The sequence below is a fragment of the Helianthus annuus genome, chromosome 13 (assembly GCF_002127325.2).
Source record: "Helianthus annuus cultivar XRQ/B chromosome 13, HanXRQr2.0-SUNRISE, whole genome shotgun sequence".
NCBI classification, from domain to species: Eukaryota; Viridiplantae; Streptophyta; class Magnoliopsida; order Asterales; family Asteraceae; genus Helianthus; species Helianthus annuus.
The window spans coordinates 128,888,844-128,908,821 of record NC_035445.2 but is presented as its reverse complement, the minus strand read 5'-3'; the positions used below and the strand labels follow the sequence as shown (position 1 = coordinate 128,908,821).

Here is a 19,978-nt window from a genome sequence, read left to right as displayed (position 1 = left end):
CACACACACCCATCGTCGCCCACCGAACACCGAAAGTTGTAGTTTTTACCCAAAAATCGCCTTTGTAGAAAAGATGAAAAAGGAAGCTTGTGGTATGTGAGATCGCCAAGAAACCAACGCGCTTTAAAGCTTAACTCTTTATTCGTACTAGGGTAAAATGGGGTGAATATATGAGAGTAAAAAACAAAAAAGACAAATTTGTAAAAAAGACACGATTCCCCACATGGATGAAATCAACAACATTTTGACACTCTAGGGATACCAAAAGAAGAAAGAACACCTATTTTTTTTATAAAAGTAACGAAATTGACCAAGTTACAGGGACGAAAATGAAATGGCAGTGTACTCGTTTGTTTTACAATGTAACATGGATAAGGGCTCGTGTATACTTTTACTGAAAATTAGGTCATTCGTAGTGGGGCGCCATGGGGGGAAATTTTTGGGTGATAGCGCCCCATATCGCCTGCCACACCATTACAGGCGGCGCTATGGGGGTAAAACTTGAAGCCGGGGTTTTGGAAAAGAGGGGTGTGGAATGTTGCTGCCATTTATTTGATCCAAAATACAGGTTCTTTTAAGTTTTGAAGTGAAAAATCATCATCACCATTTTTTTCGGCGAACTTGGTTACCGAAGAAGATGCATATCGCGGTCGGGGGTTTGGTCTGGGCCTTCGTGGGAGGGTGATTCTACGATGTTTTTGAGGTTGTTGCCGGTGAATTTGAAGAGCTATTCGAAGACTTGTGTTGTTTCGGATTTGTCTAGTGGCCTCATGGTTGAATTGAGAATGTGAGGAGGGGGTGGAACGGAGGGTAGGCGGTGGAACCCTAATTTGCATTTTGAATGAACATATTTTAATATAGGCATTTTTAATTTTATAAAAAGTTAAAAATTAATTATAAAAAATTGAAAATAAATTAATTGAGTAATGATGAGATAGGGGCTTTATTACTACGGGCTCTAGTGATATAACTCCCCATAAAGCCTCTGAATGACTACACTTACCTGACCCATTGTCATCCCTACTTTTGTCCTTGACCGTGCTGATTATGAACACCACCTTTCCCAACCTCATCCCCGATTCATCATCACCCAATACATGTAAAGTATATACACAAATTGTTGTTTATATTGCCATCAACAACCGAACTTACCTAAGATTATTTTCGATCCTTCATTGTCACTGGTGTAAAATGCGATTGGTTTCTCATTGACCATCCATCATTCTCACACGCACACACCCATCGTCGCCCATCGAGCACCGAAAAGTTGTAGTTTTTACCCAAAAATCGGCTTTGTAGAAAAGATGAAAAAAGGAAGCTTGTGGTATGTGAGATCACCAAGAAAACCAACGCGCTTTAAAGATCAACTCTTTATTCGTACAAGGATAAAATGGGGTGAATATATGAGAGTAAAAAACAAAAAAGACAACTTTGTAAAAAAACACGATTCCACAGATGAAATTAACAACATTTTGACACTCTAAGGATATCAAAACAAGAAAGAATTTTTTTTTTTTTTTGGATGAAAGTAACGAAATTGACCAAATCACATGGACGAAAACGACAGTTTACTCGTTTATTTTACAACTTAACGCGCATAAGGGCTCGTGTATACTTTTAGAGATAATTAGGTGGTTTATATGCAATTCTAAATAGTAGATACAATTGAGGGTTTGAAGCCCTCTACTTTATGAATCATCATCCTCACTCTTGTCTTGCTTGAGCTTTCTCTCAAATGGTTACAGCAAACATCCAAACCAAACTACTTGTTACAATCATACTCTTCACTTACTCTGTCGCCGATGAAGCATACCCATCTCCCTTTATATCCGCAATCACACCCTGCGAACTAAACCAGGGTATCAGTCTTTCTCCTATTCGCAAAGAAGTGTATGATGAGGGTCATATCTTTGACATAAGTCACCGGTACCATCCCGATTTGCCGTCATGGGGATCGGACGAGGGTATTGGACAGTTTCTCCAGCTCCCGGCCAGTATGAAGAACGGCTCACTTGCTAATAATTCCGAGATGAAGATGCCCACACACACTGGGACCCACGTGGATGCTCCGGGACACGTGTATGATCATTATTTTGATGCGGGGTTTGATGTTGACACGCTTGATCTTCGTGTTCTTAACGGTGAGTTCACTCATGGTTAATGCATATAACCTGTTTGATGAAATGTCTGAATGAAACTTTGAGTTTTTGGGTTGGTTTTTTATTTAAAAATAGTACAAGTAGTAAACGTGTTTGTTGTAGGACTAGATTCTTTTCAGATTCAGTAATTTCTACAACAAAATTTGTTTAGATCATACAATCAAAAGAGTGAGTAATGGTTCTGATGAACAAAGCGAAAGTAGTAGTCTTTTTGGGACCTATGGAGTAACTTATTTGGTAGATTATTATTTGTCATGTATGAAGGTTATATGCTTGATCAGAACATGGTTTTGCAGTTCTTGTATAATAGTTGTGTTACTAACTAGCAAGATCTAAAGATTCGCCTATAAGAGTTTTCGCTATAAATCGTGTCTTTTTTTTTCTACAGGCCCAGCATTAGTAGTTGATGTTCCAAGAGATAAGAACATAACAGGTACGTATTTAACTACGGATCTTTACTTTTAATCTTAAATTGTTTATGCCAATCAGTACACATTGATATAGGTACTTCTGTTTTAAGTGCTCCGTGATTCTTTATGTATATTTTTTGAAGAGTAAAATGCCATTTTCGTCCCTGAGGTTTGGCTAGTTTTGCGACTTTTGTCTAAAGGTTTGTTTTTCCGCATCCGGATCCAAAAGGTTTGAAATCTTGCCAATTTCGTTCGGCTTGTTAACTACATCCATTTTCTCCGTTAAGTCAGGGTTATTTTCTTCTTTTTTTGTTAACTTAAAGGACAATTCGGTCTTGTACATTATGCTAAATGCTTGTACATAAAGTGAAAAGGTCCGAATTACCCTTCAAGTTAACGAGCCGAATGAAAATGGTAAGATTTCAAACCTTTTGGATCCATATGCAGAAAAGCAAACTTTTGGACGAAAGTCGCAAAACTAGCCAAACCTTAGGGATGGAAATCGCATTTTACACTTTTTTTAATAAATGGCTCTTTACTGCTAGCATGCGCGAGTTCTGTTCACATGATTTGTGTTTTCTAGCTTCCATGTGAGTTAAATCCTAATTACTATTTAAATTGTTTCAGCCGAAGTTATGAAGTCGTTGAACATTCCCAAGGGGGTAAAGCGTGTGCTTTTCAGAACACTGAACACTGATAGGTAACCAACCTCCTTTCAGTTTTTGGGCACCATTTCATCAAACTTTTATAGTGGCCTTTGATTGTTCGGATCACTAATTTCAGGCGGCTAATGTGGCAAAAGGCATTTGACACAAGCTATGTTGGATTTATGAAGGACGGAGCCCAGTGGCTGAAGGACAACACTGACATCAAACTCGTTGGTAAAACTCACTTTCAGAACTGCAAACTTTTATCAGAGAACATTTTGTTTTCGGAAATACCTAATATAACCTTATTTTGGTTGTGCATTACATAAATACATAATCAGTCATTTGGTCTCATTTTGTAGGTATTGATTACTTATCAGTTGCTGCGTATGATCATCTTATCCCGTCTCATCTTGTCTTTTTAGAGAACAGGGTAAGGTGTATACTTTTAACATACTTTGGGGATGTTTGTTTACCTCTTAATGAGACTCTTTGTGGTTCAGACCTCGCAGTTGTCTGAATGGTTCAGACATTTGCCTCTGAATGGTTAAGATATATACGGAGTCTGAATGGTTAAGACCTCTAATCTGAATTGGTCAGACATTTGCCTCTGAACAGTTAAGCATTATACAGGCTCTTACTGGTTCAGACCTCTTACTGGTTCAGCACTTAACCATTCAGATGTTGCCAAACAGCCCCTTTGTCACTTTGTGTGTAAAGTATACAACATTTTTAACACCACTACTATATATGTGTTTACTCAGGATATCATTCTTGTAGAAGGTTTGAAACTTGACGATATAGAAGCAGGGATATATAATGTGCATTGCTTACCGTTAAGGTTACTTGGAGCCGAGGGATCTCCCATAAGATGCATCCTCATCAAGTGATATTGTGTGATTCATAAATAGACTTTATGTTCTTTTAGCCTTTTTTTTTTCGTTTGTGTTTGTTACTTCTCGTTAGTTTGTAAATTAAGCATTGGTATTGCAAACATACTGAAATGGATGTGATGGTTTGATAGTAAGAGTAGTTATAGGTAAGTTATGTTAATCACAAAATGTCACATCATATTTGGTCTGCAGGTTGCATTACTATAGTGGAAGTCTTAAATGTATGCATACATATGGATACTTAGTCCATTTTTGAAGCATCTCAAATCCCAGCAACTTCGTATACACATGAAGCAGAAATTAGAGCAAATCCCAATGATCAGCTAACGCCTAACGGTAAGAAGAGTAAAATGAAATTTTCGTCCTTGAGGATTTGGCTACTGTTGTGAATTTAGTTTAGAGGTTTGAAATTTTGAAATTTTCATCTAATTCGTTAACTTCATTCATTTTTTTAAGTTAAGTCAGAGGTGTTTTCGTCCTTTTAGACATTCTTTTGTGATGATTAGAGGGTTTGGGTGGGGAGAAACGGAGAAAGTCATCAAAGGTGGATCTTAATTTTTTGTTGTGTCATCTATTTTAATAAAATATATCTAAAAAGATGGTGAGAAAGTCAACGATCTTTATTTTTAGTGTTTTCTATTTTAATAAAAAAATGTCAAAAAAGACGGAAATGCCTCTCTCATCTAACAGAGAAAAATGAATTGAGTGAACAATGAATTGAGTGAACGAGTCGGATATAGAAATGGCAAAGATTTTAAACCTTTTGAATTCAGATGCTGAAAAACAAGAGCAAAGATAGCATTTTTTTTCCAATAAGAAAGAAAAGGACTGACCAGTTTTCATCTGAGCCATTTATTCCCAATTCAAATTCAGTAAAGATCAAAGAAACTACAACATTTAAGTTACATCATGTTACAAATTACAACTCCACTTAACAATAATTAACAAATCTAACACATAATCAGATGAATTAGTTCAAATACAAACACATAAACCCTAAGCCTAAACCACCATCTAGACTACAAACAACACAACAATGTAAAGCCTAAAGTTTACAGTCTCACTGGTTCTCAATAAAACCCTAAACCTCATCATTTGCCCTTGCCCCGGCCCCTGCCTCTTCTAGTGTTGTACCTTCTGGCTCTCGTCACTGGTCGGTTTACAGATGGGCTGTTGGCCGCTTTAGTAGACGTCGGTTCACTGGTGTTGGAGCTGCCCTGAGAAGCGTTAACAACATCAGCCACTTCCGCATATTCAGTAGTTAGATCGTGATCCTCTTCAATAAGAGTGACATCATCACCCGCTTTATCATCTTTAACGTCTTTTTCCTCTGCGGTCTGAAGCATAACATTGAAAAAAGGTTTTCGGTGATTAAATGAATCATCCTTTAATTAGTATTAAAGAATTAGGAAGTTTTTGTGGACACTGGTTACCAGATTTTGCTCGTCGATTGTTGGAAGAGATGACAAGGTTTCGGTTGGTACATCATCTTGAGTGTTCTTCGTATCTTGACCAAAAGAAATACAAAAAAGCCGAAAGTTAGAATACAGAAAGCACGGATGTTTGAACGTATAAGGTAGAGAGAAAGAGGGGTGGTTATCTGGTTACATAACCAACGACTTGTGTATCACAGTAATTGAAACAATAGGCACAAGTGTTTATGTGGTTCAGGCAGTTTTGTTACGTATTGAATGGTCATCTACATACAGATATATACCCTTCAGGCCTTCATCCCAAAACAACTTCAACTTTTCTTTTGTTACTTTTATTAAAAGTTACATCTCTAACAATAATATTATGATAACAAAATATTGATAAAACTGGTGTGTACCGGCAAAGGGGTGCTAAACGAGTCATGTTCGCAGGTTCAACCCGACTCGAACCCAAAATTTTTAGACGAACATGAACACGAAAATCGTGTCATACATGTGAGCCCGAACATGGCACGTTCAATCCTGATTTTTTATTTTTAAATTTTTTCCGAAAATTAATATAATTTACTAAAAATTTACTATAATAAAAAACACAAATGTATATAATACAATCAGATTTAAAGGGGAAGGTTAACATACAATATTCCTTAACGTGCGATGGTACGATATGAAATTACGCATGTTATAAAATCCAAAACCCTAATCACGCATGAACAAAACCATAATCACGCATGAATCAATCAATCGCACCCGGTAAATCCCACAAATAGCAAAGCTACTGGTAGGGTCTGGGGCATAATCACGCATGGACATAACCATAAATCACGCATGAACAAAAATCATAACCATGCGTGATTATGGCTTCTCTTCATGCGTGATTATGGTATTTTGTTCATGCGTGATTAGGGTTTTGAGTTTTATAACATACGTAATTTCATATCGTACCATCGCATATTAAGGATTTCACTACATTTAAAATATAAGATCTTATGTCAATTTCTCAGTTTAAGTAATAATTATAGCATAAAAACACACCCAATTTAATTTATGACATAAAATATATTGTAAAAAAATATAATAAAATATAAATGGGTTAAACATGCCAACCCGCCAACCCGACCCGTTTAGCTAAACGGTTTCGGTGGCTCAACCTGAAACTGATATTTGACTACCAATAGAAATCAATAAACTATTTATGATGTCAATTATCTTAAGAGAAAATGGAATCATCTAGAAACATGAGACTAAAAACCTAACTTTTAAAGCCATGTTCGCATTTCATTACCGGGTTTTGGGGCTTCTAAGGATATCGACTCGTTTGGTTTCAAAAGCTCTGCGGCCTTGGAATGCAACCGTTGCATTTCGTTCTGAATCTTCCATGATGCACCAGAATGATTATCCATCTGTGGAATCGAAGTGTACATACTCAGATATGCTAATTACAAAAAGAAAAAATGCCATTTTTGTCCCTGAGGTTTGGCCATCTTTGCGACTTTCGTCCAAAGGTTTGTTTTTCCGCATCTGAATCCAAAAGGTTTGAAATCTTGACATCCAATTCGTTAACTTCATCCATTTTTCTCCGTTAAGTGAGTGGCATTTCCGTCGTTTAGACATTATAAAAATAAAGATCCACCTCTATTGACTTTCTCCCCAACCAATCCCTTTTAACATCACAAAAGAATGTCTAAAAAGACGAAAAATACCTGTCTTAACGTTAAAAAATACATGGAGTTAACAAGTCGGGTGAAAAAGGCAAGATTTCATACCTTTTAAATCCAGATGCGGAAAAACAAACCTTTGGACGAAAGTCGCAAAAGTAGCCAAATCTCAGGGACAAAAATGGCATTTTACTCTTACAAAATATCCAAACAAGAATCTAAATATATAATAATTAAATTAGAATGGTAACAGATCAGATAAAAGAGAAGCTGTAAAGTAATACTAACGTTTGGATTCATAACAGATTTGGAACCGTGAATGCTATTGTCCAAGTCCGACTTTGAACTTGTACCGGCCATGTTTTCTGAAATCTTTTTTCTTGCTTCCATGATGGCTTTGCCGATAATATCCGGCTTCTCTGAATATAATTAACAAGATGGAATATCGTTACACATTCAAAAAAGAAAGCAACAGCAGTATTCACGGTCCGGTTCGGGCAATTTTGACGAAAAGTTTAGGCCGAACTGCTAGCAAATGTTTCGTGAAATGACAAAGCAAACCGGCCGGGTTGGGTGGTTCGGCTGGACAGACCGGCCAGCGGTTCGATTTTACAGTCGAACCACTATTTTTATTTCAAATCGTAAGTTTATATCAATTATTTTAATTTAATGAGTAAAATGCCATTTTCGGCCCTGAGGTTTGGCCAGTTTTGCGATTTTCGTCCAAAGATTTGTTTTTCCGCATTATCCAAAAGGTTTGAAATCTTGCCGTATTAATCCGCCTCAGTAACTTCATCCGTTTTTCTCCATCAAGTCAGAGGTAACCGTCTTTTTTGTTAACTTAAAGGGCAATTCGGTCTTTTTCAGGGGTATCCGGTCTTTTTACATAAAAGGAAAAAGACCGAATTGCCCTTTAAGTTAACAAAAAAGACGAAAACACCCCTGACAACAGAGAAAAATGGATGGAGTTAACGAGCCGAATGAAAATGGCAAGATTTCAAACCTTTTGGATCCAGATGCGGAAAAACAAACCTTTGGCCGAATGTCGCAACATTGGCCAAACCTCACGGACGAAAATGGCATTTTACTCTATTTTAAATAACAAAGTAGGTTCATTAATATAATACATATATATAATTGCATACTCTAGAAATGAGAAAATAAGTAAATATATAGAAAACACTAAATAATCAGTTCTCCCAACCCATTGGCTAGGCCACCACCAAACAGTATAAAAGCAACAGCCAAATTAGAAATATTCTGACTGAGAATCTTACTCGGTGCAGCATCCATTCCGTCTTTCATTGTATAATCTACGACTCGCGAATTCATAATCTCTATTAGTCTATCACACTCTTCCCTGTTAGAAATTGTAAAACATATCCATAAGTACAGCTAAAATCAAGGAAGCGAGTCACGGGATATCAAGAAAGATGACCAAAAAGTATTAAATTTGGTCAGAATAAACGACAAAAAGCGAAACTAAATGACGTATGAACGACAAAATGTTATAGAAAAAAAACGGTTACCTTGAAAAGTGTTCCAGCATAACTAGTTGTTCAATTAGATATAAAATCTCACTCTTCCCTGACGAACTGCCTTTATCCTGTGAAATAAATATACATTTTACTTAAGATAATTTCATTCAAATATCCAAAGCTAAAACAGAAATGGTGCATTAAATAGTGTGTGAATGTGCAACTAATGATCAAAAAGCTATAATATGTTGGATATGTACTAAAAAAAACATCTGAATTTGGGATAAAGTATGTGGACTGTGGAGGCCACATGTAATTAAGTTTTTTATTTATTAAGGCACCCATATTATTGTAACTACTTTATAGGCCGTCCAAGTATGTATCTTAATTTCTTTCATAATTGCATACCAATGTTAGTCAATAAACATGTCACATTAATAAAATTGCCATAAAAATCTTGAAAAGACAAAAAAATCTTTGATGAGATGCCAACACATTATAGGTTAAATTCGTTGTTGTTTTTTTCAAGATACATACATGGGCCGTGGGCGGCCGCCACATACAGTACGGCAAAAAAATATTAAAAAATTATCTAATGATCATAAGTCATAACAATGCATTGACTGATACATAAAATCCAAGAAACTACGAACTTACCTGATTGAGCTCGGCATCAGCATCGGGAACAATTTCGTCACGTACATAATCATCTTCTATACCAACTTCTACAAAACCGAATAAACAAAATCAAAACTTTCCAATCAAATCAATAAACAAGTAAACACAAGAGACTATCCCCACCAACACACTGCAGTTTTTATACCCCAAACAACAACCCAATCATTTGTCTTTTACCATGCATAATCTTCTCAAACAATCCCTGTCACCAATAGTCAAACATTTGACTTTCATGTACCCAAAAGTCAACTACTCAATTTTAAATTTTTTTTCTTGTGTCAACACTAATCCAACACCAACAATATCACACTTAAAACTATAACTTCACACTTTTTCTTTCCAAAATTCAATTTCTCTATTTTAATTTTATAAGTTCCGTAAAAACCCTAATTTTACAATTTCCATAATAAACCCTAGATTTACAAATTTCAATAATAAACAAAATTAAAATCCAAAAAAGCACACTGATTAAACAATTAAACCACACATTATCAACAATATCCAAACTCTTAACAACAAGTTAGAATTTTATAGATTCCGTAATAAACCCTAATTTTATAGATTTTCCGTAATAAACCCTAATTTTACAAATTCCGTAACAAACACAATTAAATTTCAAAATAACACAATAATCAAACAATTCAACCACAAATAGTCAACGACAAACAAACATTTACATCAAAAAAACCCTAATTTCAAACAAATTACAAAACCTGAATCAGAATCACCACTCTCTGAAGAAGACGAACGCGTGCCCCAACTTTTAGGGTTCCAAATCGACGAAAGAAGCCTAGTAGCACCACCGGCAACAAATTTGGCGGGAAAAAGGAGACCATTGCGCCAATTAGGGTTTTCAGGTTGCGGATTGGGTGCGGGGCGGTGGTAGGGGGTTTTTCTGGCGGAAATTGGTCTCCGTTTGATGATTTTTCCGCCGGATCTGCCGGCAGCGGCGGGGTCAGCGGTGGCCGGAGAAGCGGAGTCCATGGTGGTTTGTTACGGTGCAGATAGGGAGAGATGAGAGAGAGGAGTATTGGGATGAATCGGCGGTGTGGTGGTTATTGGGGGAGTTGGATAAAGTGGTTTTATTATTATAGTGGGAGAAGATATGACATGGCATAATAATAAGTCACACGAATGGTTTGTGATATGATGTATCATATGTATACCTATATATCTATCTATATATCATGTGAATTTTGATTTGATGATTATTATGTTAATTAATGATTTTGGAAATAACTATTGGATAATGTTAATCAATGATTTACCTTTTTGAACAAGAGAAACTAAAAAATAAATTATACTAGGGAGAACACCCGTACGATGCACGACATGCATAATAGTTATTGTTTTTTCCTGGAAAGACGACTGATATAGATAGTGCGTGACACGGTACGAAAGTGCGAATATAGTATAGATTTTTAAAACAAAAACCGGTTTTTTTAAAGTTAGCCGTTTGACCATGGTTATTTTGACCAAAGTCCACTCCTCGTTCGGCGCTTTGTGGTAGCACTACCAGTCAAAAAAAGGCCCAAAACGCCCGAGGGTACAGTGTTCCCCCGCGTTTTTAAGACGCTTTGAGAGAGGTTTGCGCCCCACCACATGTGGTCTCACAAAACTTCAATTCTATGGACGTGTGGTTTCTCAACCCTCTTCAAAAGACGTCACAGTTTTCAAATTTTTTTATTTTTATTTTTTCTTTTTCATTGTTTTAGATGGTGTAAAATAGATGTTAAATATATATATTATACTACATACACATATACATATAAATTCAGTTTTGACATCTAAAAGTCAAATTGCAGGTTTTGTTCCCTTTTATAGATAAGAAAGCAGTTTATTATTTATTACTAAAATGTTGTATTAACTTTATTCTGCAACATATTCTTTATAAACTATGCTTACCTTGACATAACCTAATAGCTATATTTCCTTATTAGAAGTCTCTTATAATTGAAAATTAGTACATATTATTACCTTGCTGGTGAACACATTTACTCTATGTTTAGGGAACAATTTGATTAGGTTGCTGATATTGAATTGAATATCACACCAAATTACAATAGCAGTTTATATTGCTACTATTCACCCAAATCAAGCACCTTAAATAAGTCAGTGTTTCTCTATATTCAAAAAACGAACTATAACTGACGATTATTAAATTGCAACAGTCAATTCAATCCAAATACTGCAATAGAAACATAAAATCTACCACAATTCGTTGGTTAATCACGTATAGTTCTTAATCGATTAGAATCAGAAAAAAGGAAATTGACTCACCGTAACTTAAAATCAGGAAGAAGGCGAACAAAGGGGCGGAGTTTTTCGAAATCAATGACCCCTGTCTTTCATTGTTATTCATTGAATGAGGTAAGCAAGACCCCATACTACACACTACATACACATACATAAAAATTGGGTTCTATATTATTTGTATAAACACCGATTGGAAACCCTCACATTGCATTTGATGAAACCCTAATCAATATAAACACATACACTAACACTCACGAATCGAATCGAATTTATAAAAGGAAAAATTCGGGCTGTTTTTACCTCTTGCTGCTCCAAATCTTCATTACCATACATTATCTTCATCTTAGAGATATAGATATTGCACTTAAAGGTCTCAACCATCAAAATACGATCCAAGGGCTAAAAAGTGGTTCCTAATTATGCAATGGTTATCATTTGAACCTTATTCCATGAGACTTGAGGTAAGATGCAAAGAGCATTCTTTTGAGTTTTAAACCATCTGTAATTAAGTTCATTATTTAATCATTATTGTTGCAAATTATTAGGTATTATAGATAATAATACCCCATGAAATTACCTTTTAGTAATTTTCATTTCTAATTGGTTAGCATCTTTTAAGTTTTAAAACCATTTATAGTTATAATTAAATTCATAATAACGTTGATTAAGTTTTTTTATATTTAATTATTATTATTATTATTTATTTTTATTTTTATTTCATATGATGTTCATCAACTATCTGATAAAATTGCAAAAAAGGTTGTAACCTTATTTGTATGATGTTTAGCAATTACTAAACCAAATAATAATGACTTAATTATAAAATTCAATCAAGTAATCGGTTACCGAGAACTTGAAATGGAAAAGCAATGTAAATATGAGGAAGGTGATGATGTTCAACTAAGTCAAATGATTTAATTCTTTATCAAGTATTTAACAATACTTAATTTATAAAGTTATCAATTTAATTGTATTTATCAATTTATACTCATGTAGAAAGACTAATTCCCTTTACTAACTTCATTGAGTTGTTGTACTATAAGCATAATATGTTGCAATTATTTAAATTTGGTTGGAACCCTTGTGAAATGCTTTATACGATAGTATAGATAAACGCAATCAATTTAAATCTTTTGCGCGGGTTGAAAACATCCGAGCCCTTAAAGTTTGCTGCCCAATCCTGTCAAACAATACCTCCTCAAATATTTCCTCTGCATCTATATTGCCTATATATAGTATCAATTAAATCACACAAAAGCATCATATGTTTAAAAAAAATAGTAAAGTAGAAATTAAAAAAGGAAATACCAATAGGCCAAATAAATGTCTATCTCCAAATGAATAACTTTTCTCGTACCCACCCTTTTACACCTCCATATACATGAAGCTGCAAAAAGGAAAAAGACTATAAATTTATGAACAATTAAACAATACATTGGTAAATGGTTCCAGATACTATAGTCATGCAAGGATACCTTGATGAAGTATGAAGTGTCTGTCTTTTTGTATCCAATAACCTTTGTGTATACTTTATATGTAATATAAAATCATAATTTGAAAAAAAAACCACTAAATCACCAAAAACATAATAAAACATCAATATAAACTCATAGATTATGTAAAAGAAAACTGTTATCCCATTTGAATATTTTAAGAAACAAACCAAAGTTTTTTCGAATAAATGTTGAAATGGGTATAAAAGAACACACCTTTCCACCAAGATAAATAAATTTCATATCAACTTATCTCTTTCTTATCTCTTTCTTTTCGACTCTAACTCGCACAATAGTAGACAAATGAGTTGATGTTGAGTGAAATGGTGAATTTATAGCAATGATAGGAGATTCCTTAATCGGTCAAATTTATTACATATTGATTGAAATTGGACCTTTGGAGTGCTTTTGCGGTTTATCCCAATAGGTTTCGTTTATTAATTGCATTTAAGAACCGAAGGGCTTGGTTCCGGTACAAACCATATTTATCCTACAAACTGTAAGAACAGATCCTAGCACTTAAAAAAAGTTAAGTTAGCACATACCAAAACAATACATACATAAAAGTAGCACTTTTGAATTATATTAGCACATGAAAATTAATCAAGGTAATTGATTTTAGCACATATTTGAATGATATCAGCACTTTTCTTAATCAGCACATTGAAAACAAAAGAAAGATCCAAATAAAGAATTAATTGCTTGTTATCATATTTATAGGGAATTCAATATAATTAATATTATTTATGATATTATTTTATCATTTTTCTATAATTTTTTGGATGACACGTGACACTTTTTAAATGGTTCTTACAGTTTGTATGCAAAATGTGGTTTGTATTTGATCCTACTCCTATTATTGTATTATTATAATTAATTGTGATTATATTCTCATTTAATTATTTTTTTATTTTTTAATATTAATGTAGAAAGACCATTTCACCCCTTACTAACATCATTAAGTTGTTGTACCATAAGTATAAAAGATTGTAATTACTTAAATTTGGTTGGTATCCTTATGAAATGCTTTATAATATAGTATAGATAGATAGATATAGATATAGATAATTATTTTTTTATTTTTTAATATTAATGTAGAACGACCATTTCACCCCTTGCTAACATCATTAAGTTGTTGTACCATAAGTATAAAAGATTGTAATTACTTAAATTTGGTTGGTATCCTTATGAAATGCTTTATAATATAGTATAGATTAGGTTCTAGCATTAATGTACTGTACTATATGTTAATATGGTGTTTCATGCATTGCTTTGTTGCAAATTGTGTTGTTTTATTTGTAAATTATTATTATTATTTATAATAATCTAATTAATTTAGCCAAAATCTTGTTAATAATATATTGAATATATATATATATAGTTATTTTAATACTTTTATTATTTTAATATTATAATAATAATTCCTTTTTTTTACTGTTTAACTTTAATTTAATGATTTTTTAGTATCACGGGGTGGGATAAGCTTGGTGTCAACCGGTACTGGTATCGAAAATACCGGTACGGTCTTGTTTGGTATCGGTACAAATAGTAATTTTAATATTTTAATAATATATATAGTTTTTTATATATTTTTATTATTTTAATATTATAATAATAATTCTTTTCTTTACTTTTTAACTTTAATTTAATGATATTTTTATGATACTTATGATCTTTCGGTTTAAATTTTATCTTAATCTATTAAATTCTGATACTAATATCATGGATAAGTTCTTAATATTTGATATCATTTGGATCCCTTTACCTATTTTTTTATTATATGTTTTCTTTGAAAATATATTGTTGTGTTTTTATTACGAATTATATTTGAGCTACTTTTAATATATTAGTTACTTCGAAATTTAAATTTATGGTTACCTTGTCAAAGATCATTTTATAGAATAATCATAAGTTTGGAATAATTATCTTTAAACCAATTATTAAAACAAATTAAGATCAAAGTTAACTTTAAACTAACCTACCTTTATCTATAATATATTATTTAGTATAATGTGTTATTGATGATATTAATTTTAATGATTATTGATATATAATTATTTTATTTTATTTTTTATCTTATCTCTTATTTATTTAATATAAATTAAATGCAATTAATAGGATTTTTATAGGATGATGCATTTAAAACAACCATAAATTTTGGTTTTAAAATAGAACATATAACTAAACTTTAGAATATATATAGATATAGATTTTATTTAGAAAGAAGGATCTATTTACTTCTAACAAAGCAAAACAAACTTATGCCATATGGCATGAACTTAAGCCACTTGATGCCACATGCCATTTCAATGTTTCCTGTTTTTTTTTCCTTTGAGCGGCAATTGAATTCCTCCTTCAGTCTTTTTGAAACCGCCTAAATTTCTTTTTCAATTTGGAAACCTAATCAATTCTCTCAATCAGTTAAAATCATTCTCCAATTTAGCATCTCTTCATCAGTTGAAATCATTCTCTACCGCCTCACATGCTCCAACCGTTTCTCTCCTCCAAACCCTAATCCCAAATTTGTTGTCCTCCATTGATCGTCGCCTCCAGTTACAGGTTTCTGGTATGTGGTCCCGGAAGAAGAAATCTCAACCGATCATCTTCTCAACGCCGAGCACCACTTCAGTTTGTTCAAAACAAAGTTTGAATAAGGCCGTTCCGACTGGTTATTTGTATTTGTATTAAAAATCAGGTATGTTTATTGATCGATTTTATGTTATTTAATAATTTGTATTTGTATTTTGGTTGATTTGTTTTAGATATTATGATTGATTAATTAATGTGTGGGATGTTGTTGAAGGGTTCGGTGGATCGTGCTGGTCGTTTAGTACAACCGGGAGCTTTGTAAGGATCTCACTTTCTTCAAACAGGGGAGTTGGTTAGTCTCAGTGAACAACAACTTGTGGATTGTGATCATGAGGTTCGTGTCTTTATCTTTTAATTTCTGAGCTTTTTGGTTATAGTTAAGACAAGTGATTAGCTTTTTGGTTATACACTTATACCGATCTTGGTTGATTTTAATCTACAATTTTAACCTAGTTTAAGGTAACAACTCGAGCTTCAGGATTCTTTACGAACCTTTATTTTGCTCAATTGCCACTTGAACCTGATTATAGGGTAAATAATGGCTAATATTAGTCCATTTTGGGTGGGATAGGATTTTGGCTAATATTATTTTGCTCAATTGCCACTGACTTAGTCAAAACAACCCTAGGGCCAAAAGGAATGGTATGTCGTCTTTTCTATTTTGTAACATGTATAATTTAGCTAATAAATTTTGATCTGCATATTTGTCTAATTAATTATTTATAATTATATCTTATTTGCAGGATAAAATATTACAGTCTACAGGTAGAGGGCAGAATGTCACTGTCACTAATGATGATGCCACTATCTTAAAGTCCCTTTATATTGACAACCCTGCTGCTAAGGTTCTTATTGGTATCCTTTGAATTGTAACAGTATTTGGAATTAGTTATATCACTAATTGACATTTGCTATTAAACACATGGATATCATAAGCTACTAAGCACATTCTAATACGAATTGTCTTTATAATGTATAGTTTTTGGATTTGATTTTTGTCGTAAAGTAAAAAGTGTCATTACTTTATGAGTTTGTACTACGAACTTTAATAATAATTATAAAAACCGGTTTCATAACATGCTTCAATAAAACTAAAACTGATCACCAAATAATGAATAATACTACCTATATACCCTTCTTATAATCTAATTTGAGAGACCTCACTACTCTCTCACTAAATGTATATTTTCTTTCACAGTTATATGTTCAAAACAGGTTCCCCATTGATGTCCCAGTCAGCTGTTGATGACGGGTCCAAAACTGGAATCAAAGGGTCTGGGATTCTGAGCTCGGTAGCTAAACCGAGCAAAAAGAAGTTAAAATCTTTGATCAGTAACACATAGCACGGTTCTTCTGGTCCGAATCTATAAGCTTAATAACTCGATTTATCACTCATGAAGTTGATGTTTGGTTTGTGGTTTACTGTTTATAAATGTTGTTATTGCAGCCATCAAGGATCAACATCTGTTAGTCGACACATGACCATTTTTATGGTGGTCAGGCCCATATGTTTGATGATTTTCACCCAAACATGGTTAAGATGCATACTTTGTTTCAGTTCTGACTATTTTTGATAATAGTAATGATAGTTTTGTTCGAAAGTTTCATCAACAGAATTTTGGCTTCAGGCCGATGTGATTATAACCCTAGCTGGATCAAATGAAGGATCATGGTCAACCAGTTTCTTACCAAATTAATCATTAAAGCTGTAACACCTCGAAATTTTGTGTCCAATAATGTGTTAACACGTGTCATGAGTTTACACGTGGCATTAAATATTAAATAAAGGACTAAAGTTGACAAACCTTGAAAGTATGTAAATTCGAGGGTTATAAATGTCAACGAAGTGTAAATATACTGTATAGTAGCCCTAAATGATGCTCGTACCTTCAAACGAATAAATCATGGATCGTACGGAGCAAAACGCGGGAGAAAGTGAGATATTACAAACTACGGGGGTTAATTGTGTCAACATGTTTAATTTGTACCTCTGAGTGACCCTTTGACGAACCCGAGGCTTTGTAACAGTAAAATACGCTCACTAGAATGTACGATATAAATTTCGCAAAGTTCCGTTTTAAAACGAGAAAGTTATGATCAAATTCGTATACGAGGGGATAAAAGCATCAACAATAAAAGTTAAGGCTTTCTGGATAGTAATTAAACTAACCAGGGACTTAACAATGCGGGTAATAGTCACGAGGCCCCTGTTCGTAAATAATCGTGGGCCAAATCGCAAAGTTACCCCTTCGAAACCGAAAGGTCAGGCTCATCATGGCAAAAGATTTGAAAATCTTGGTTTACAGGCCTCAGGCGGGCCGCGTTGATAAAACATGTAACTCAATGCGGGCCGCGAGCCATCTGTAGATACGGTTCCTGACAATAGGATTCAGGCGGCCCGCGTCCATATTGCCTAATCCTTCATGCGGGCCGCGTGAAAGACACAGATGCAGAAAAATGATTAACTTGCCTGTTCAGTCTTCTAAACGCCATGAAATGCATTTAAATCCTTCCAAGTGACCCCTAAACAACCCCTAAGCATTAGGGACACATGTTGATGAGTTGTGGTCAGTGGTAGAGTTGTGTGTCAACTTCTTGTGGTGAGAAATTCACTATAAAAGGCCATGGAGTTGCAACATGTTTCCTCACACCTTCAAGTGCACTTCTGGTCATTCTTAGAGCTCCCAAGCAGACTCAAGTCTTCACATTTCGTGCATAGGACCTTGGTAAGTTAGCTAAGCCTTTCTTATTTAGGTTATCACTTAGTAGTAGCTTAGAAGTCACACCGTCGTAACTAACGGTTGACTTTGCGATAAATCACAAATGGTCCAGTGGTTTGTCGAATCAAAGATGGTTATATGATGGTAATCATGTGGGCTTTAAACCCCTAAAAGGGCACCCTCTGATTCCCACTCTAACTAGTCCGAATGTCGAGTCAAACGTGCATAGAAAAAGTCAACAGAAATGCTATTTTGCGATATTCCGCATAATCAGTAATGTAGATGGCGTGTAACCTGTTTTAACATTCATAAAACATGATAATAAGTATATTAACTAATCTAAGCTTGTTTGATCCGACCATTTACTGTTTCGACCCGGTTCGGAGCCGAAAGTCGCAAAGCTTTGACTTTTGCATTGACTTCAGTTCTGACCCGTTAAAGTAGATTTAGATATGCCTTAGGACTCTCTTAGGACCAGGTTACATGATGGTATAACCCTCTGTGACCGGTTCGTTGTTTGTCCGAGTCTTTTACGCATTTCCGTTAAATGCTTAAAAGTTGACCGTAACGCCCTTTTTGATTTAAAACGAGAATTTCGGACATATGAAAGAATCATAACCTTAGTTACTGATTTCTAAGCATGTCCCTAAAATTTCACGTAAATCCGAGGTCCAGAATAGGAGTTATGCTAAATAGCGCAAATTACGAAAACTCTAGTAATTTAATAGCGCAATTAGCATAACGCCTATCTAAACCTAGATTTCGACACCAAACCTTTTACTCACTGATGTAGAATAATATTTTGGGATTTTTAAAGATTTTTAATTATTTTTAACCTGCTCATAACCTGCGGTTATGGCAACGGTTCGGTAAATACCGAATATACCCTTTTCGGCCATAACTTGAGTTCTACAAGGTCTTTTGACCCGATTCCAGTTACTACTAATTTTAAATAATAAATAAAGTATTTTGGACTTTATAAACTGTTCAGGAAACTCAGATTTCCTGTAGAACTCAGAAACCTCTTTTATAATCTTTAAAAAGACCGAAATACCCCTACGGGGCATAAAATGGATTTAAACTCGTTACGGGCATTATGGAATGTATCCTACTAATACCACAACCTCTTTAAAGCATATTGACTTAGGAAACCAGTGTAGGACTCTTACGGTTACCCGTTGCGCCTTTTGCGCGCACGGTTCGGCTTATGTAACTAGTTTACATAAACTAGCCGAAACGGGTCAAACCATATTGTTTTGACCCCAAAATCCAGAGTGTGGTTATATTACCCACATAAAACAAGTCTTCAAACTTAAGGGTCCAAGTCACATTCCATTCCCGGTTTTCGCCTTTCACGCGATTAAACCATAGTTATCCTTTGAAACTGACCGGTCTAAGCTAAGGCTTAATTAAAGACCCGTTAGAAATCTAATAGATTAATATAAACCTTCGTTCCAGATTAGGAGCCCAGTAAAAGTAACTACATTTACTGTATTGGATTTATACTTTGCTCAGGTAAATACTCTTAACTTATTTCCCTATACGGGCTTGGGATACGGTACTA

General features: G+C 34.2%; 2 protein-coding genes and 1 long non-coding RNA gene across 3 annotated transcripts; 1 reads left to right on the top strand and 2 right to left on the bottom strand.

The window, feature by feature from the left end:
- The first annotated feature begins 1,623 nt into the window (after positions 1 to 1,623).
- On the top strand, positions 1,624 to 4,296 carry LOC110899328 (cyclase-like protein 2). Its single transcript, XM_022146222.2, has 6 exons — positions 1,624 to 2,141; positions 2,548 to 2,592; positions 3,197 to 3,269; positions 3,353 to 3,450; positions 3,579 to 3,649; positions 3,981 to 4,296. The coding sequence occupies exons 1-6, from the start codon at positions 1,736 to 1,738 to the stop codon at positions 4,104 to 4,106; spliced, it is 819 nt and encodes a 272-aa protein (XP_022001914.1). The 5' UTR covers positions 1,624 to 1,735; the 3' UTR covers positions 4,107 to 4,296.
- A 664-nt stretch (positions 4,297 to 4,960) lies between these two features.
- Positions 4,961 to 10,476, bottom strand: LOC110899327 (protein KAKU4). Its single transcript, XM_022146221.2, has 8 exons — positions 10,070 to 10,476; positions 9,336 to 9,403; positions 8,730 to 8,806; positions 8,478 to 8,560; positions 7,489 to 7,619; positions 6,828 to 6,945; positions 5,543 to 5,616; positions 4,961 to 5,446 (listed from the first exon to the last, which is right to left on the bottom strand). The coding sequence occupies exons 1-8, from the start codon at positions 10,338 to 10,340 to the stop codon at positions 5,201 to 5,203; spliced, it is 1,068 nt and encodes a 355-aa protein (XP_022001913.1). The 5' UTR covers positions 10,341 to 10,476; the 3' UTR covers positions 4,961 to 5,200.
- A 2,127-nt stretch (positions 10,477 to 12,603) lies between these two features.
- On the bottom strand, positions 12,604 to 13,134 carry LOC110903240. Its single transcript, XR_002571774.1, has 3 exons — positions 13,088 to 13,134; positions 12,921 to 12,999; positions 12,604 to 12,838 (listed from the first exon to the last, which is right to left on the bottom strand). It is a non-coding gene; the product is annotated as an uncharacterized LOC110903240 (long non-coding RNA).
- Between the last annotated feature and the right edge of the window lie 6,844 nt (positions 13,135 to 19,978).